The sequence below is a fragment of the Geotrypetes seraphini genome, chromosome 5 (genome assembly GCF_902459505.1).
Source record: "Geotrypetes seraphini chromosome 5, aGeoSer1.1, whole genome shotgun sequence".
Lineage (NCBI taxonomy): Eukaryota > Metazoa > Chordata > Amphibia > Gymnophiona > Dermophiidae > Geotrypetes > Geotrypetes seraphini.
The window spans coordinates 94,764,810-94,781,968 of NC_047088.1; the positions used below are offsets into that span (position 1 = coordinate 94,764,810).

The following is a 17,159-nucleotide window of genomic DNA, read 5'->3' on the forward strand; positions in this document are numbered from 1 at the left end:
TAATAATATATCATCTGCATATGCAGATATTTTAAATTCAAAATTGTTAAATGATATTCCCTCTATCTCCTTAGTTTTGTTTATTGCAATTAATAAAGGTTCTAGGACAATATCAAAAAGTAAAGGAGACAGAGGGCATCCCTGTCTAACTCCCCTGTGCAAGTTAAATCTATTTGATAAATTATTATTAATATATAATCTTGCTCCAGGAGAGCTATACAATGTCTGAATCATTTCAATAAAACCGGATCCTATACCAAACCATTGTAAAGCTTGGTATATAAAATTCCATTCCACTCTGTCAAAAGCTTTTTCTGCATCTAAAGATATTAAAAAAACTGGATCATTTATATTTTTTGCTAAATTTAATGAGTGGAATGCTAATCTAGTATTATTTGATGAATGTCTTTTAGCAATAAATCCTGTTTGATGTACATCAATAATGAAAGGGAGAGCTTTTGCCAATCTTAATGCTAATACTTTAGCCATTAATTTGTTATCCACATTCAATAATGAAATAGGCCTGTAATTTGAAACCAGAGTAGGATCTTTGTTTGGTTTTGGTAAGACTATAATTATCGATTCTGCCATAGTACCAGAAATTTTTCCATTCTTTATTTGATATTGATATAAATTTAACAGATGTGGTAATATGATATTTTGAAAAAATTTATAAAATTCAACAGTATACCCATCTCCACCTGGAGCGGATCCAACTCTAAGAGACTTCAATGCTGTTTCTAATTCTTTTAAAGATATAGGTTCTTCTAAACTTCCTTTTATATGATCTGGAATATTTGGTCCACTATATGAATTTAAAAAAGTTAATCCGTCTTGTTCTTTATTTTTATAAGAATTGGAAGTATATAATTCTTTATAAAAATCAAGAAATTGTGTTATAATATCTTTTGTGTTGGTATGTGTGTTACCTTTTGTATCTTTAATTGCAATAATTTTAGATTTTCTTTTCTTTGCTTTTAGAAAGTTTGCTAATAATTTACCAGCTTTATTTGAATTTCCATAATATTGTACTTGTTTGTTGAAAATGTCTTTCCTCACAATTTGAGAAGAAATTTCATTGTATTTAACTTTTAATTTTAATAATTCTTGTAATGTATTATTTTCCCATTTCTCAATTAATTTATTTTCTAATAATTTAATTTGCTTTCCCATCTCAATAAATTGTTTTTTTTTTTGTTTGTTAATAAATGTTGAATATGAAATAATATTTCCTCTCATAGTTGCTTTAAAAGCATCCCATAAGATCTCAACATTAATATCATCTGATTCATTAAATTGAAAGAATTCTTGCATTTTTATTTTGAAATCTTCAAGAAATTTTGAATCCGCTAATAAATCATTATTAAATCTCCAAATTAAATCAGAGTTTTCAGCATCATAATTTTGAAGATTAATCCACACACCAGCATGATCTGAAATTATAATGGGATCAATTACTGCTTTTAAGACACGCTGCGCTATATTATTAGAAACAAATATATAGTCAATTCGTGAAAAAGATTTATGGACCTGAGAACAAAAAGAAAATTCCTGATCATTAAAATGAAGAATTCGCCATATATCTACTAAATCACAAGATAGTATCAAATTATCTAAGCCTAATGATTTCATAACTTTACTTGGTTTTTTATCCAATATCGGATCCATTACAGCATTGAAATCCCCTGCTACTATTAAATTAGATGTAGCCAGTGGTAAGAGCAATTGTTGAATTTGTTTAAAAAACTCCATTTGATTCGTATTAGGAGCATATAAATTGAATAAATTCAGGGTAGTATTTCCCAGAACCATTTCGACATGCACCCATCTTCCTAAGGGATCATAATTAATTAATTTAAAATCTGCATTACATTTTTTATTTATTAGAACAGCCACTCCAGCTTTTTTCTTTAAAGCCGGTGCAAATAAACATTTAGAAATAAAACCTCCAGATAATTTTTTTGATTCAATTTCCGAAAGATGAGTTTCTTGAATAAAATAAATATCCGCATTTTGATTTTTAAGGAACGATAATAATTTCTTTTTCTTAATAGGATGATTTAAACCATTGACATTCAGCGAATACATTTTTAGATCCATCTGATTAATAATTATACTTATTCAATATTCTATGATTGTTTACATGATTAGCTCCTAGCACCTTCATTGAAAATTTTTCCCCTAACCCACCCATTATTTTCCCTCCCCTCCCACCCATTATCTTATTCTGATTTGGAACACGCATTGGTCATGCAAAACCTACATCTCCATCTCCAGGCAACTAATAATACATTATATTATTTAAAATATATTTCTGAATTCAATACATTCTATATACTTCCACCCTTATATTATTAAAAATTATATTCATTTAATCTATAAAATTTTATATATTTACTGAGAATTAAATATATTTGAATTATAAAATTAAATTCAATATCATGCATACTTGTAATATAATATTTCTAATACATAAACATATTTCAAATATAGCTCTTATTCTCTATATATATCTATATCTATATCGTCATATAACTTAAATATATCCAGTATTAAATAAATATATAATATTGATCTTAATAATAATGCATTTCAATCGTTTTCATAGATCATATTCATACTGAATTAATTTGAATGAATATTTGATTAAAATATAGATTTTATGTCAGTATTTCTGTCAATAATCAATTATTTCTTGTATATATTTCATAAAATTATAATTTTCTTATACAGTGTTAAAATATTGTTTTTATAATAATTAATATATTTCATTTTTAAATCTTATTCTCAATATAATACATTATATTATTTAAAATATATTTCTGAATTCAATACATTCTATATACTTCCACCCTTATATTATTAAAAATTATATTCATTTAATCTATAAAATTTTATATATTTACTGAGAATTAAATATATTTGAATTATAAAATTAAATTCAATATCATGCATACTTGTAATATAATATTTCTAATAAATAAACATATTTCAAATATAGCTCTTATTCTCTATATATATCTATATCTATATCTTCATATAACTTAAATATATCCAGTATTAAATAAATATATAATATTGATCTTAATAATAATGCATTTCAATCGTTTTCATAGATCATATTCATACTGAATTAATTTGAATGAATATTTGATTAAAATATACATTTTATGTCAGTATTTCTGTCAATAATCAATTATTTCTTGTATATATTTCATAAAATTATAATTTTCTTATACAGTGTTAAAATATTGTTTTTATAATAATTAATATATTTCATTTTTAAATCTTATTCTCAATATAACAATTATAAATTTTTCCTTTCAATATTTTAATGATAATTTCATTGTAAATCATTTCATTAATCCTTTATCATAATAATTTAATATGCTATATAATAGAATTTATTATCTATTTTGATTAAAACTTGTATTTTATATATATATATATTTTTTTTTTAATAATTAATTTATTATATTTTGATAATAATAATATATATATTTTTTTTTTTTTTTTAATAATATTAATAATAATTAATGATATTAATGATTGTGGATGCTAATTTTTAAATATTGTTATATTATTGCATCCATTATTTCAATAAATTATATTTCCAGTTGATAACATTTCTTTTAATAATCTTCTTTATTTTCCCTTTTTTTTTTTTATCTTCTTTCTTCTTTCTTCTTTCTTCTTTCTTCAGCTGAATTGTTCTGTTATTTATATAAACTTAGGATCTTTTTGTGTCAGAAATTCTTTCAGTTTTGCCGGGTCTTGAAAATATATGGATTTATTTCCACTGGATACTCTCATAGTGGATGGATAATATATTCCATATATGTATCCCTTTTCTTTCAGCTGCTGTCTGTATGTGAGGAATTGTTTTCTTATGTTAGCAGTATATTTAGCAAAATCCGGTACTAAAATCAGTTTTGATCCTTTATAATTCAAGTTTTTATTTGCTTTTGCCATTTTTAATATTTCTTGAGCTTGTTGATACCGTAATACCTTGAATATCAAAGGTCTTGGAGCAGCTTGGTTTACTGGCTTTCTTGTGGGGATTCTGTGGGCTCTTTCAATTTCTAACGGCCATTTTGAGTTGAGCTGAAGTAGTTTAGGTAACAGATTTTCTAGGAATTGTACAGGATCTTCTCCTTCAATATTTTCAGCCAGCCCCAAAATTCTTATGTTCTTTCTTTTTCCACGGTTTTCCATGTCCACCATTTGATTTTTTAAAGCTGCTATTTCTTTTTTATCTTTGTCATATTCCTGTGTGAAAGATTCAAACCTCTCCACTTTTTCTTCCAGCACTGTCATTCTCAGTCTCTCAGTTTGGATTTCTTGTTTCATGTTAAGAAGCTCTTCTTTTACTTCCGATATTTTATTGGAGTTTTCAGTCAGCATAAGTTTTATTTTAAACAGTTCAGTCATTATATCAGCCTTTTCAGTGATTTCTTCAGTCTCCATCGGGAACGGCACACTCGATGGTGACAGGGGAGTGACTTTTGTTCTTTTTGCTGATATTCCCGATGTTGAAGGTTTTTCAGCTTTCCCCTGCTTTATATTCGCCATCTCCGACGTTGTTTAGTGTATTTTTTTTAGCGATTTGAAAAAGTAGAAGTTTTAATTTTGTTCCGTTTGTTGCCTGGATACGGGAGCGCTGTAGTTAGGCTGCCATATCGTGCGCGCTCCAAGCCACGCCCCCATATATCAATTTGTACCATTTTGCGGCTTGGTGTCCCAAGAAATCCGCCTGGAAACATAAAACCGGCAGACTATATTGAGTATTAAGATTTTTCCATTCAGAGAACCCTACCTGAATGGCCTGCTTCAATTGCATCCATTTAAAGTATTGTGATTTATTTAAGCCAAATTTATTTTGCAATTGTGAAAAACTAAGCAGTGAACCGTCTGAAATGACATCATTTAATGTTCGTAGTCCTGCACTTATCCATTGTTTCCAGACGATCTTAAATCCGCCAATTTTGATCCTGGAGTTTACCCAAATAGATTGATTTAGTGATTTACTAATTGGATCTGGTGATAGGTTATTAATATATCTTAATGTTTTCCAAGTGTCTATTAAAATTCTGTTATCTTTGTATTTTCTAGGCATTGTTATACTAATTAAATGATCTAAATGTAATGGGTACAGGAGCCGCCATTCTAAATATAGCCAATCTGGTACATTTTCCATGAGATCTGGGAGGATCCAATACATACCCTGTCTTAGAATATAGGCTTGATGGTACCTATAAAAATTTGGAAAATTTACCCCTCCCTCCACAATTGGTCTTTGTAAAGATACTAAAGCTATTCTGGATCTTTTCCCAAACCAAACAAATTTTGTAATAATATTGTTTAATTTTTTATAAAAGGACCCCTGAAAAAATATTGGTATCATACTCATTTGATAACAAACCACAGGCAATATCATCATTTTAATTGTTTGAACTCTTCCCCACCATGAAAGATGTAAAGGATTCCATTGTTCACACATTTCTGTAATTTTTTTCAATAAAAGTTTTTCATTTTCTTTGACTGTATCATCAATTGTATTTTTAATCATAATTCCTAAATATTTTAAACCTTCCTCTTTCCAAATAAATGAATATGAATCAAATAATCCTTTGGTACAATGAACATTAATAGGAAGAATTTCTGATTTACTCCAATTAATTTTATATCCAGAAAATTTTCCAAATTCCTCTAGAAGATTAAGTAAACTTGGAATAGTATTCCCCGGTTCTCTTAAATATAATAAAATATCATCTGCATATGCAGAAAGTTTATATTCCCAGTTAGAAAATGGGATTCCTTTTATCTCCTTAGTTTGATTAATTGCAATTAACAAGGGTTCTAAAACAACATCAAAAAGTAAGGGGGACAAAGGACATCCTTGTCTAACTCCCCTTTGCAAGTTAAATCTATCTGATAAATTGTTATTTATATATAATCTTGCACCAGGAGAGCTATACAAAGTTTGAATCATTTTAATAAAGCCGGGACCTAATCCAAACCATTCTAGAGCTTGATACATAAATTTCCATTCTACTCTATCAAATGCTTTTTCTGCATCTAAAGATACCATAAATGCAGGATCATTTATAGTTTTTGCTAAGTTTAAAGAATGAAATGCTAATCTAGTGTTGTGTGATGAATGTCTTTTAGCAATAAATCCTGTTTGATGCACATCAATAATGAAAGGAAGAGCTTTTGCCAATCTTATTGCTAGTACTTTAGAAATTAATTTACCATCTACATTTAATAAAGAAATAGGCCTGTAATTTGAAACCAAAGTAGGATCTTTGTTTGGTTTTGGTAAGACAATAATTAGTGAATCAGCCATAGTACCTGATATATTTCCATTATTCATTTGATACTGATATAATTTTAATAGATATGGTAAAATAATGTTTTGAAATGATTTATAAAATTCAACCGTATAACCATCACCACCCGGAGCGGATCCAACTCTAAGAGACTTCAATGCTGATTCTATTTCTTTTAAAGATATAGGTTCTTCTAAACTTCCTTTTATATGATCTGGAACATTTGGTCCAATAAATGAATTTAAAAAATTAAGTCCATCTGGTTCTTTATTTTCATAAGATTCAGAAGAATATAAATCTTTATAAAAATCAAGAAACTGTATTAAAATGTCTTTATTGTTAGTGTGTGTATTACCTTGTATATCTTTTATTGCATTAATCTTGGATTTTCTTTTTTTTGCTTTAAGAAAATTTGCTAATAATTTTCCAGCTTTATTTGAATTTCCATAAAATTGAACTTGTTTATTAAATAAGTCTTTCCTCACAAATTGAGAAGAAATCTCATTATATTTAACTTTTAGTTTTAATAAATCTTGTAATGTATTATTTTCCCATTTTTCAATTAATTTATTTTCTAATAATTTAATTTGTTTTCCTAATTCAAGAAACTGTTTTTTATGTTGTTTATTAATATATGCTGAATATGAAATAATATTTCCTCTCATTGTTCTCATTCCTCTCATCCTCTCAAAAAGCGTCCCATAAAATCTCAGCATTAATATTATCTGAATCATTAATTTGAAAAAATTCTTGTATTTTTAATTTAAATTCTTCAAGGAAATTTGAATCCGCTAAAAAATTATTATTAAATCTCCAAATTGAATTGAAATGTTCAATATCATAATTTTGAAGATTAATCCACACACCAGCATGATCTGAAATTATAATAGGATCTATTACTGCTTTTAACACACGCTGCGCTAGGTTATTAGAAACAAATATATAATCAATTCTTGAAAAGGATTTGTGGACCTGAGAACAAAAAGAAAATTCCTGATCATTAAAATGAAGAATACGCCATATATCTACTAAATCACAAGATTGAATCAAATTATCTAAGCCTAATGATTTCATAATTCTACTTGGTTTTTTATCCAAAATTGGATCCATTACAGCATTGAAATCCCCTGCTACTATTAAATTAGATGTAGCCAGTGGTAAAAGTAATTGTTGAATTTGTTTGAAAAACTCCATTTGATTCGTATTAGGAGCATATAAATTGAATAAATCCATGGTTGTATTTCCCAGATCCATTTTGACATGCACCCATCTACCTAAGGGGTCATAATTTATTAATTTGAAATTCGCATTACATTTTTTGTTTATCAGAACAGCCACTCCAGCTTTTTTCTTTAAAGCCGGTGCAAATAAACAATTAGAAATCCAACCCCCAGATAATTTTTTAGATTCAATTTCAGAAAGATGTGTCTCTTGAATGAAGTAGATGTCCGCATTTTGATTTTTAAGGAACGATAATATTTTCTTCTTCTTAATAGGATGATTTAAACCATTGACATTCATAGAATAAATTTTTATATCCATCTTATTTATCATTAAATTTTAACCAATATTCTATGATAATATACATGATTAGATCTTAGCACAATTAATATATATTGATCCCCATTCCCACCCTCTATTTTCCCTCCCCACCCTCCCACTATCAATGTTTGACCTGAAACGCACATTGGTCATGCAAAACCTAATTCCCTTCCCCCAGGCAACTAATCATTCATAAATTATTTTAAAAATAACTTCTAATTCAATACATTCCATATTTCTTTACCCACCCTATATATTCATTTAAACCTTCATACAATAAATTAAATATATTTCAAATATAGTTCTAATTCCATATATTAAATTCTCATATATATAAATTAGATATATCTATTCCTATAAAAATAATAGTAAATATTTTAATAAAATCATTTTATAACAAAAAGATTCTATAATTAATATCTATATTATAATAGTTTCCCACTCATTTAACCTATTCCAAAAATTTTTTCCCATTAATATTAGCAGTATTAAATATAGATGCAATAATTCATATCAATTATAATTGGATAAATCATATTAATATTTTCAAGTCTTAGCTATAATAATATATTATCCCTACAATAAATTCAATATATTTCAAATATATCTCTAATTCCATATATCAAATTTTAATAAAATCATTTTAAACATTTTTAAATATCATCATTTATAGTAACCTAATATGTATAGGTAATTAAATAAAATATATTTTTATATCAAAAAGATTATATAATTAATATCTATGTTATAATAATTTCCCACTCATTTAATCAATTCCAAAAAAAATGTTTTTTTTTCAATTAATATTAGCAGTATTAAATATAGATGCAATAATTTTATAAATAGTATTGATTTCTATTATAATATAATTTTATCATAACATCCAATATATTAATAATAATTGAATCAAAAATTATAAAATGTTTTTTTTTTTTTTTTAAATGGATGGAATAAAATCAATAATTTAAATCATAACATCCAATATATTATAATAATATTTGAATCAAAGATTGTCAACATTTTAAAAATAATTTATTCTGTTAGTAATCATTGTCTTCTTCTTTCTTTTTAACCATCTTCTTTTTTCTTATTTTATCTTGCATTTTATATATCCTATCTTCAGATGAAACTTTCATTTTATTCTGATTTTATGTAGACATTGGTTCCTCTTCTTTTTTTCCCTTTTTGTTTCCATCTACTTATTCTGTTTTATCATGTAGACATTGGTTCTTCTTGTGTCAAAAATTCTTTCAGTTTTGCTGGATCTTGAAAATACATAGATTTATTCCCAGTAGAAATTCTCATTGTAGACGGATAGTATAGACCATACATGTAGCCCTTTTCTTTTAATTGTTGTCTGAATGTGAGGAATTGTTTCCTTATATTTGCAGTATATTTAGCAAAGTCAGGAACCAAAATCAATTTAGATCCTTTATAGTTTAGGTTTTTATTTGCTTTTGCCACTTTTAAGATCTCAAATGCTTGTTGGTATCTTAATACTTTGAAGATCAGAGGTCTAGGAGCTGCCTGGTTTGTTGGTTTTCTTGTGGGGATTCTGTGGGCACGTTCTATCTCTAACGGCCATTTAGAATTTAGCTGCAGCAGTTTAGGCAAAAGATTTTCCAAAAACTGTATAGGGTCCTCTCCTTCAATATTTTCAGCTAAACCAAGGATTCTAATATTCTTTCTTTTTCCTCGATTCTCCATATCAATTAGTTGATTTTTTAAGGCTGTAACATCTTTCTTTTCCTCTTCACACTTTTGTGTGAAAGTTTCCAACTGCCAGATTCTTTCCTCTATCACAGACATTCTCTGCCTGTCAGTTTGGATCTCCTGTTTCAGATTGAACAGCTCCTCCTTAACTTCTGATATTTTGTTGGCATTATCAGTCAACATTATTTTGATTTTAAATAATTCCGCCATGATGTCCGATTTTTCATTAAGTTCCTCAGCTTCCAGCGGGATTGGTACACTGGACGGCGATACGGGAGTTACCTTCGACCTTTTCGCCGACACTCCCGATGTACAAGGTTTTTCATTCTTTCCCTGCCTTATCGCTGCCATCTCCGACGTTGATTTTTATTATTTTTAAATCGGGCGAGTGAAGTAAAGAGTTTTATTTTTATTCAGTTGTTGCCTGGGACTCAGGAGCGCCGCGGTTAAGCAGCCATATCGTGCGCGCTCCAAGCCACGCCCCCCTACTGTATTTATTTCATTTATTCACATTTGAGATTATTCCGTATTGTGTTTACATTGTTACAAATGTGCGTCTCTTATAATTTAGTGTAGCCACAGGAAAAACGCATATCGAGCATTGTATTCTATTGTGACTCTGTAGTATGTTTTTATTATGATATCTAAACAGTGAATAAGCACATGTGAATGAGAGAGAGATGTATTTGGGTACAGCAGAGCACTTGCCTGGAGTGCCTAGAGCTTTGGAGAGCACCTTTGTTGGTGCCAGACCCTGTCTTAAAATAAATGCAAGCTTTCAAATGCTGTACAGGAAGAAGGAGAATAGACAGTCTGTGTGGGCAGATTTCTGCTTCTGCTCCCCTTATAGTTCAGAGGAAGGAAGATTGAACTGGGCACCCTCAAAAACAAAGAGCAGATAGACTGCTGTACTGTTCACAATCGATGTCTCACTTATTCTTGATGAGATCAAGCTGTATACAAAGATAATGTAGCCATAGAGGAGAGCAGGTAAGGTGGCACACAGAATCAACTACCAGAAGTGTGGCCAACTCCCATATGGCATCCAAGGAATATAGGCTGATCCAAGGCCTCTTCCCAGGAGAAGAATGTCTGAGTGAACTACGTCAGTCTAATCACACCAATGACTGTAGGAGCATAGGCTGAGAGCAGAAAAGTGGACCATGTTGCCTGGCTTGTTCATACAGAGGCTTGCAAGCTAATCCAGATCCCTCTCCCCAAAGAACAGGTCAATTCCATCCTGCCCACATAAGGATGTGGAGGAGAGAGAGAATGGTTGTGACCACTGAGGACCTGCTGTTCCTACTTTTTGTAGCACTTGCAAGAGAGAAGAAATGAATAGCTGGAGAGTAAGTAAGGATAGTGGCTTCTTACTCTGTTAGTGTGTGGGGGGTAGGATGGATAGGGCATTGGGTGACCCAGGGAAATGATATTGGTGGTATACCGAGAGGAATACCGCGAGGAGTGTAAAAAAGCTTCGGAGGGGTGAGTCAGAGTTTGAGAATTACTGGGGAAATAATTTGGTGGGAGCACAGGGAGGAGAGGTAGTGGGTGGAGGGTCAGGAAGACCAGTAGAGGGAATGTAGGTGGATAGAGAGAAATGAGGACACTAGAGAATGACATGGGGCTGGATACTCATAGTCAACTGTGGGACAGGGACAAACTTTGTCCTGGTATCATTCTCTAAAAACTTGAGACTAGTATCAATATGTAAAAACTTAACACATCTTAGACAATTATTCTAATGATTTAAAAAAATCCAGTGATTGAAGGAACTAAGGCCAGTACTGGGCAGGCTTTCATGGCCTGTGTCCCGCATATAAACATTCAGTTGAGGCCGGGCTGGGGAGGGTTTCAATAGCTGGGATGATTAAGATGGGCTGGAGTGAGCTTTGATGGAGGCTCCAGTAGATGGAAACTAAGCACACTACTGGGTAGGGCTCTGGGTTTCTGGCCCAGAAATATCTAAGTAAAAGGATAATTTAAACTAAATAATTAATTTATGGAGCATGTATGGTTGGGCAGACTGGATGGCCCACTCGGGTCTTTATTTGCCGTCATTTACTATGTTACTATGATTTAAAAAAATGATCCAATGATTTTAAAAAACCCAAAAAACAGCAGAAGTTCTTTTGGATTTAAATGAACTACTGTTAAATGACATCATTTGTGTCTTGTCTGTTGATCAGACTCCTACCATCTGCTACGTCCTGCCATCATGTGCCCAGCTGCTTGAGCATCTTACTGTTACTGCAACAGACTCATCCATTGTTGCTGGCATCAAGGAACATTTCTAACATTTAATAGACACTTATTTTCCTGTTCATCCACTACACAGTTTAAGTTCTCTTCTATATCCATGACTGAAATACAATTCATTTACCTTCCCAGATTAAGTAAAAACATAGGCAACTGAATCTTTGGGAAGGTTGTACCAAAAGAAAAGCGAAACTGAAGGCTCTATTTGTGATTTATATACAGTTGTACAGAATATTGTCCCTTTTTGTATTTTAATTAAAAGATTTAAATATAAAATCATAAGTGTTCGAGGCTGGATTGGGGACAGAGCCTGCAGGGATGAGAACAAACATTGTCCCTGTGTCATTCTCTACTCTCGGGGTTGAGAATGGGGAATGGGGCACAAATATGATTGCTTGCCCTAGGTGATAACTAGGCACTTTATGACAGATTTTGTCCCCAAAAAACCTTGTGTACTCAGCACAGGGAAATAGGAGGTTGATAAAAAGTCCATGTTTGATTTATTTCTGCTGCTCCCCCTTTTTGTGTCTGTATAATGGTAAGTTAATTCCTATAAAATGTTCTAGGTGAGGTTGTCAAAATCCTAAATAAATACAATAAATCGATATTTTCATTGTGGCTGTCGGCATACACTCAAATTTTCCTTCTTGTCAGTACAGAGAGAAAAGGGAGAGAAATTGTAGATGAGAAGGACTGGAAAAGGGTGAAATTTTTCCAGAACTACTACTGTGGTACTGACCCTGACACCTGTTCATTAGCACTAATAACTTTATCTCTTCTTCCTTCCAGTATCCTGCGCAAATCCCTGGATAAGATTGCAGAGATTAAGTCCCTGCTGGAAGAGAGGAGGATTGGTAAGTGACCTACCTACCACACCCTCCCTATTGCTGTTAGCTCTGTTTCATTCTTCTCCTTCTGGTGCAAGGACAGATTTCAGTTATTGGTATCCATAGGCAATGAGGGCAGGGTATGTCTTTTCCCAAATTGCCCTGCCTAGGTCCTTTCTTCTCCCAGCATCCCCTTTCACCTCTGCCACCATCTTTTTGAGTAGCCTGTTCCCCCAACAGCATCGACTTCAGTAACAAAATACAATGCAGGGTGTCTGAACTCTCACCTGCTGATGGACTCTGTGGTGTCCCCATTCCCTCATACATGATCTTCCTATCACCATGGAAATAGGTATAAGAAGTAGGGCACCACAGGTTCAATCAACATACAAGGCCTCAGAGCCTCATGAAGTAATTATTGCTGAAGGATTGGACTGCTTAATACTACTACTAAGCATTCCCTAAGCACTACTGGGCATATGCAGCACTGTACACAAGTTGTTAGTTCATATATGAGATAGTCCCTGCTCTAAGAGCTTACATTCTAATCAAAACAGACTGCAAGGGTGGGGGGTGGTTGCAGAATGGTGTGTGTTATAAGTTGAAGGCAGAATCGAAGAAGTGGATTACCTGGATTTGAACACCACATCAAGAGTTGAAGCTTGACGTATTGATTCAGGCAACCTGTTCCAGGCATTCGGTACAGCAAAGTAGAAGGGGCGCAGTCTAGAGTTGGCAGAGGTGGAGAAGAGGCAGATAGGAGAGATTTTTCTGAGAACAGAGTTCATGGGCGGTAAGTGAGGAAAGATACTAGGGGACTGTGGAGTGGATGCATTTGTAGTTCAGCAAGAAGAGTTTAAACTGTATACTAGAGAATGAGATGGGGGAAAAATTTGTCCCTGTCCCCACGATCATTGTCCCTGTCACCGCCCCGTCCCCGCGACTACTATACCCGCAGCATCCATACAAGCCTCAGTACTGCAATATTTAGCTTATTCCTTCCTTATAAATCAAAGTTCTGCCTGCTGAACTAGAGAAAGAGATATTCAGCTGTCAGGGCTTTATCCTAAAGCAAAATAAATAGGAAATTTTTCTACCTTTGTTGTCTGGTTTCTGCTTTCCTCATCTTCTCATTCAATTCCTTCCATCCACTGTCTTCTCTCTGTGTCTTCCATTTGCTCTGTTACTGTGCCTCTCTCTTCACTCCCCCCCCCCCCAATTGGTCTGGCACCCATTTTCTTCCCTCCGCTCTCCACATAGTCTGGCATCTCTGTCTTCTTCCCTTCCAGCGTCTTTTGCCTACTCTGTTTTCCCCATTTACCTTTAGCGTCTTCTGCCTACCCTGTCTTCCCCATTTCCCTTCAGTGTCTTCTGCCTACTCTGTCTTCCCCATTTCCCTTCAGCCAATGAATGAGTTATTCCTTTCTTCATCTCCTAAGCATTTGCCAGCCCATAGCAAGTTTCAAGAAAAGTAGTTTGAGAAATGGTGTTCCATCTTGACTTGTAAGAAGCAATAAGTCACGGAAAGACCCGAGACTTTTTTTTTTTCCAATTCTTTATTCATTTTTTCATCTTACATCAAGTGTACATTTGGCGTGTGGGAATGTCTTCATAAGGGGTCCCTCTTTGAAAACACAGCTGATCCAAGGAATAGACAAATTTATAAAACTCTCTAGGCCCTCCGCAGCTGTCTCTCCTCTGCTGCTCCTTCCCCTGCCTCTTGCAGCCTGAACCCGATCGTGCCACAGTGAAAGCAAGCTGGATTCTTTAGTGTCCCTCCAGACTGGCACAGACAAGATGGGTTTATATTCCTCTGTCAGCAGGGGGATACTGTAGTGTTGAGAAGCAGGAAGTTCCACCTCTATGACAGAGAGGGAAATATGTAGACTGGGAGGCAGCTACAGCTAGCTTTTTTTGTGAGCTAGATCTAGAAGCTGGAGCCGGCTGGCTTCCTAGGCTCTTTCCCAGTGTGAGCTCTGTATGAGAGGAAGTCCAGACAATTGGGTGGACCATGCATTCAAGTATCTTGGATAAGAAAGGGATGAGGGAGATTGGGGCGATAATTGGAGGGGCAGCTAGGGTAAAGTGGGGGGTTTTTCAGGAGGGGAGTGACTACTGCATGTTTGAAGGTATTGGGGACAATTGAAGTTGAAAGCGAAAGGTTGAGGATATGACAGATAATGGAGTATCAACACACTCACTCCGAGGCTCTGTGTTGAATTTTTTTACTGAAGTAACTATTGGTGCAGTACCCATAAAGGTCCATATTTATTCATAGACAATATAGCAACCTAGAACACGATGGAAAGAAAACACATTATAGCTCATCCAGTTTATTTATTTAATTCATTTTCTATCCCGTTCTCCCCAACGAGCTCAGAATGGGTTACAGGTTAACATACATAGTATAGTCAAAATGGGTTGCAATTTGCCATACTTACAATCCAATGTGTTCATCTTAACTTGACATATACAAAGGATCTAGTTTCATGGGCTGTATTGTGTTTTCTTGCCATCGTGTTCTAGGTAGTTATGTTGTCTATGCATAAATATGGACCTTTATGGGTATTGAACATTTATTTTCACAGCACATGTTTGGTCTCTCTTCCTATGGAAGAATAACCTCCCTCTTTTCACTTTCCCTCTAAACTTCTCTCTCTTTCTCTTTCTATTTTTTTTTTCCTGTACCCTTTCTCTTCTCTTTTATCTTGCCATTCTTCTTTTCAGCTGATGTTCTCATTTTTCTCTCCCTTTTGCAGCTGCCAAGATTGCAGGTATGTACAATGACTCTGAACCCCCGCGGAAGACCATGCGGCGGGGAGTACTAATGACCCTTCTACAGCAGTCTGCCATGACACTGCCTCTCTGGATTGGGAAGCCAGGAGAAAAGTAAGTCTCAATGCCATTTGCCCCTCCCCCTTAGAGCTGGTCCTCTAGTCCCGATTTCACTAACATCTCTCTAATATAAAAGACAGTGAGGATCCAAGGGTCATGCCATCTTTTTTCTTCCTCCTGCAGGCCACCGCCTCTCTGTGGTGCAATTCCTGCATCCAGTGACTACGTGGCTAAGCCAGGAGACAAGGTGGCTGCACGGGTGAAGGCTGTGGATGGAGATGAGCAGTGGATACTAGCTGAGGTCGTGAGCTACAGTCATGCTACCAACAAGTAAGGAGGGGGTTCCAAGGTACCACTGGGGTGTGTTCAGGCACAAATGTCATTGCTAGTGTTATCAACTGCAGCAGAAGGGGGCAGTTTAATGTCTTTGAAGAATCTTAGCATTCAGGAGGTTCTTGGGTGGGGGGATGTTGAGGGGAGGATGTGGTGTTTTGGGAGATAAGGGAACAAGGGTTGTAATGAGAACTTACTGAATGTATGGAACTTAACAGCATTTCACTAAACCAAAATTTATAATAGGGGGGAAAAAAATTAGGAGGTGCTACTAAGCTCGCCCACTACACTTCCTGAATCATTACTCTGAAGCTGGTGGTATGAGCACTGGCCATACTAAAAGCAGAAACATTGATTATCCTGGAAGTTTCTCCTGCTCTGGGTGCAACCTTGCTCTTTCAGAACTTATTCATACAAGCAAGCTTTATTAATGGAAGATTAGGTTTTCACCTTCGATAATATTCTTTCTGTTAGTCCCTGGAACAGTGGTGTAGTAAGGGGGGGGGTCCACTCTGAGCGCGGTCTTCCTCGGGATGCTGTCACCCCTCCTGTTCTCCACCCTTCCCATTCTTACCCCTGCCGCACACATGCCCACCTCTTCCCCCTTTTCAACTTTTTAACTTCAGTGCGAGCAGCCATAGTACACTCTCTGATATCACTTCCGGGATCCGCGTCTAGGAGGTGACATCAGAGAGAGCCGAAGCTGACATGAGTAGCAAGTTCATGGCTGCTCACATCGAAGATAAAAAGGTACAAGAAAGGGGTGCATGCAAGTGGCAAGGGAGGCAGGGAAGATGGCAGGAGAGAGGCGCCACTATCCCAGGTGCTACTCAGGCCCGCTATGCCACTGCCCTGGAGAATTCAGTATGCTAGGTGTTCAATCCCTCCCTGGAATCCTGGAGTTGCAGAATCCTAACACTTTTCTGAAGCATGTGCTCCTCCCACCTTAGAGAGAGTTAGAGCCCCCTGCAGTTCAGTCCCAAAGCCAAGCAACATACCTGAACAAATCCATGACAAGGAAATGGGTACTGGAGAAGTGCTCCAGCAACATAAACAATTTCTGAACTGGTCTGCCCTGCAAAACATGAAAATAAGCAATAAACTGGCTCAAAAACAACACACAAAAACACTGAGGAACAATGTAGAACTAACCTGCTGTGTGGAACAAGCACCCACATGAAACAGCCTTCAGCAATATGCATAATCACAGAAGAGCAAACTCTCTACAGGATCCGTCTACTGGTTGGAAGATCTTCAAGCCTGTAAGGAGAATAACCAAGGCAGAAAACAAGAGATTCAGAACAACTGAGCTTACATA

General features: G+C 34.3%; 1 protein-coding gene across 4 annotated transcripts in view; it reads left to right on the forward strand.

Annotated features, from left to right (window-relative positions):
- SGF29 (SAGA complex associated factor 29) overlaps positions 1 to 17,159 on the forward strand; it is a 45,122-nt gene that overhangs the window by 12,595 nt on the left and 15,368 nt on the right. For all 4 annotated transcript variants that reach the window (XM_033945096.1, XM_033945099.1, XM_033945097.1 and 1 more), the window contains 3 exons: positions 12,636 to 12,700; positions 15,433 to 15,562; positions 15,692 to 15,838. In XM_033945096.1, the coding sequence (XP_033800987.1) occupies positions 12,636 to 12,700; positions 15,433 to 15,562; positions 15,692 to 15,838 (342 nt within the window). The remainder of the gene's footprint in view (positions 1 to 12,635; positions 12,701 to 15,432; positions 15,563 to 15,691; positions 15,839 to 17,159) is intronic.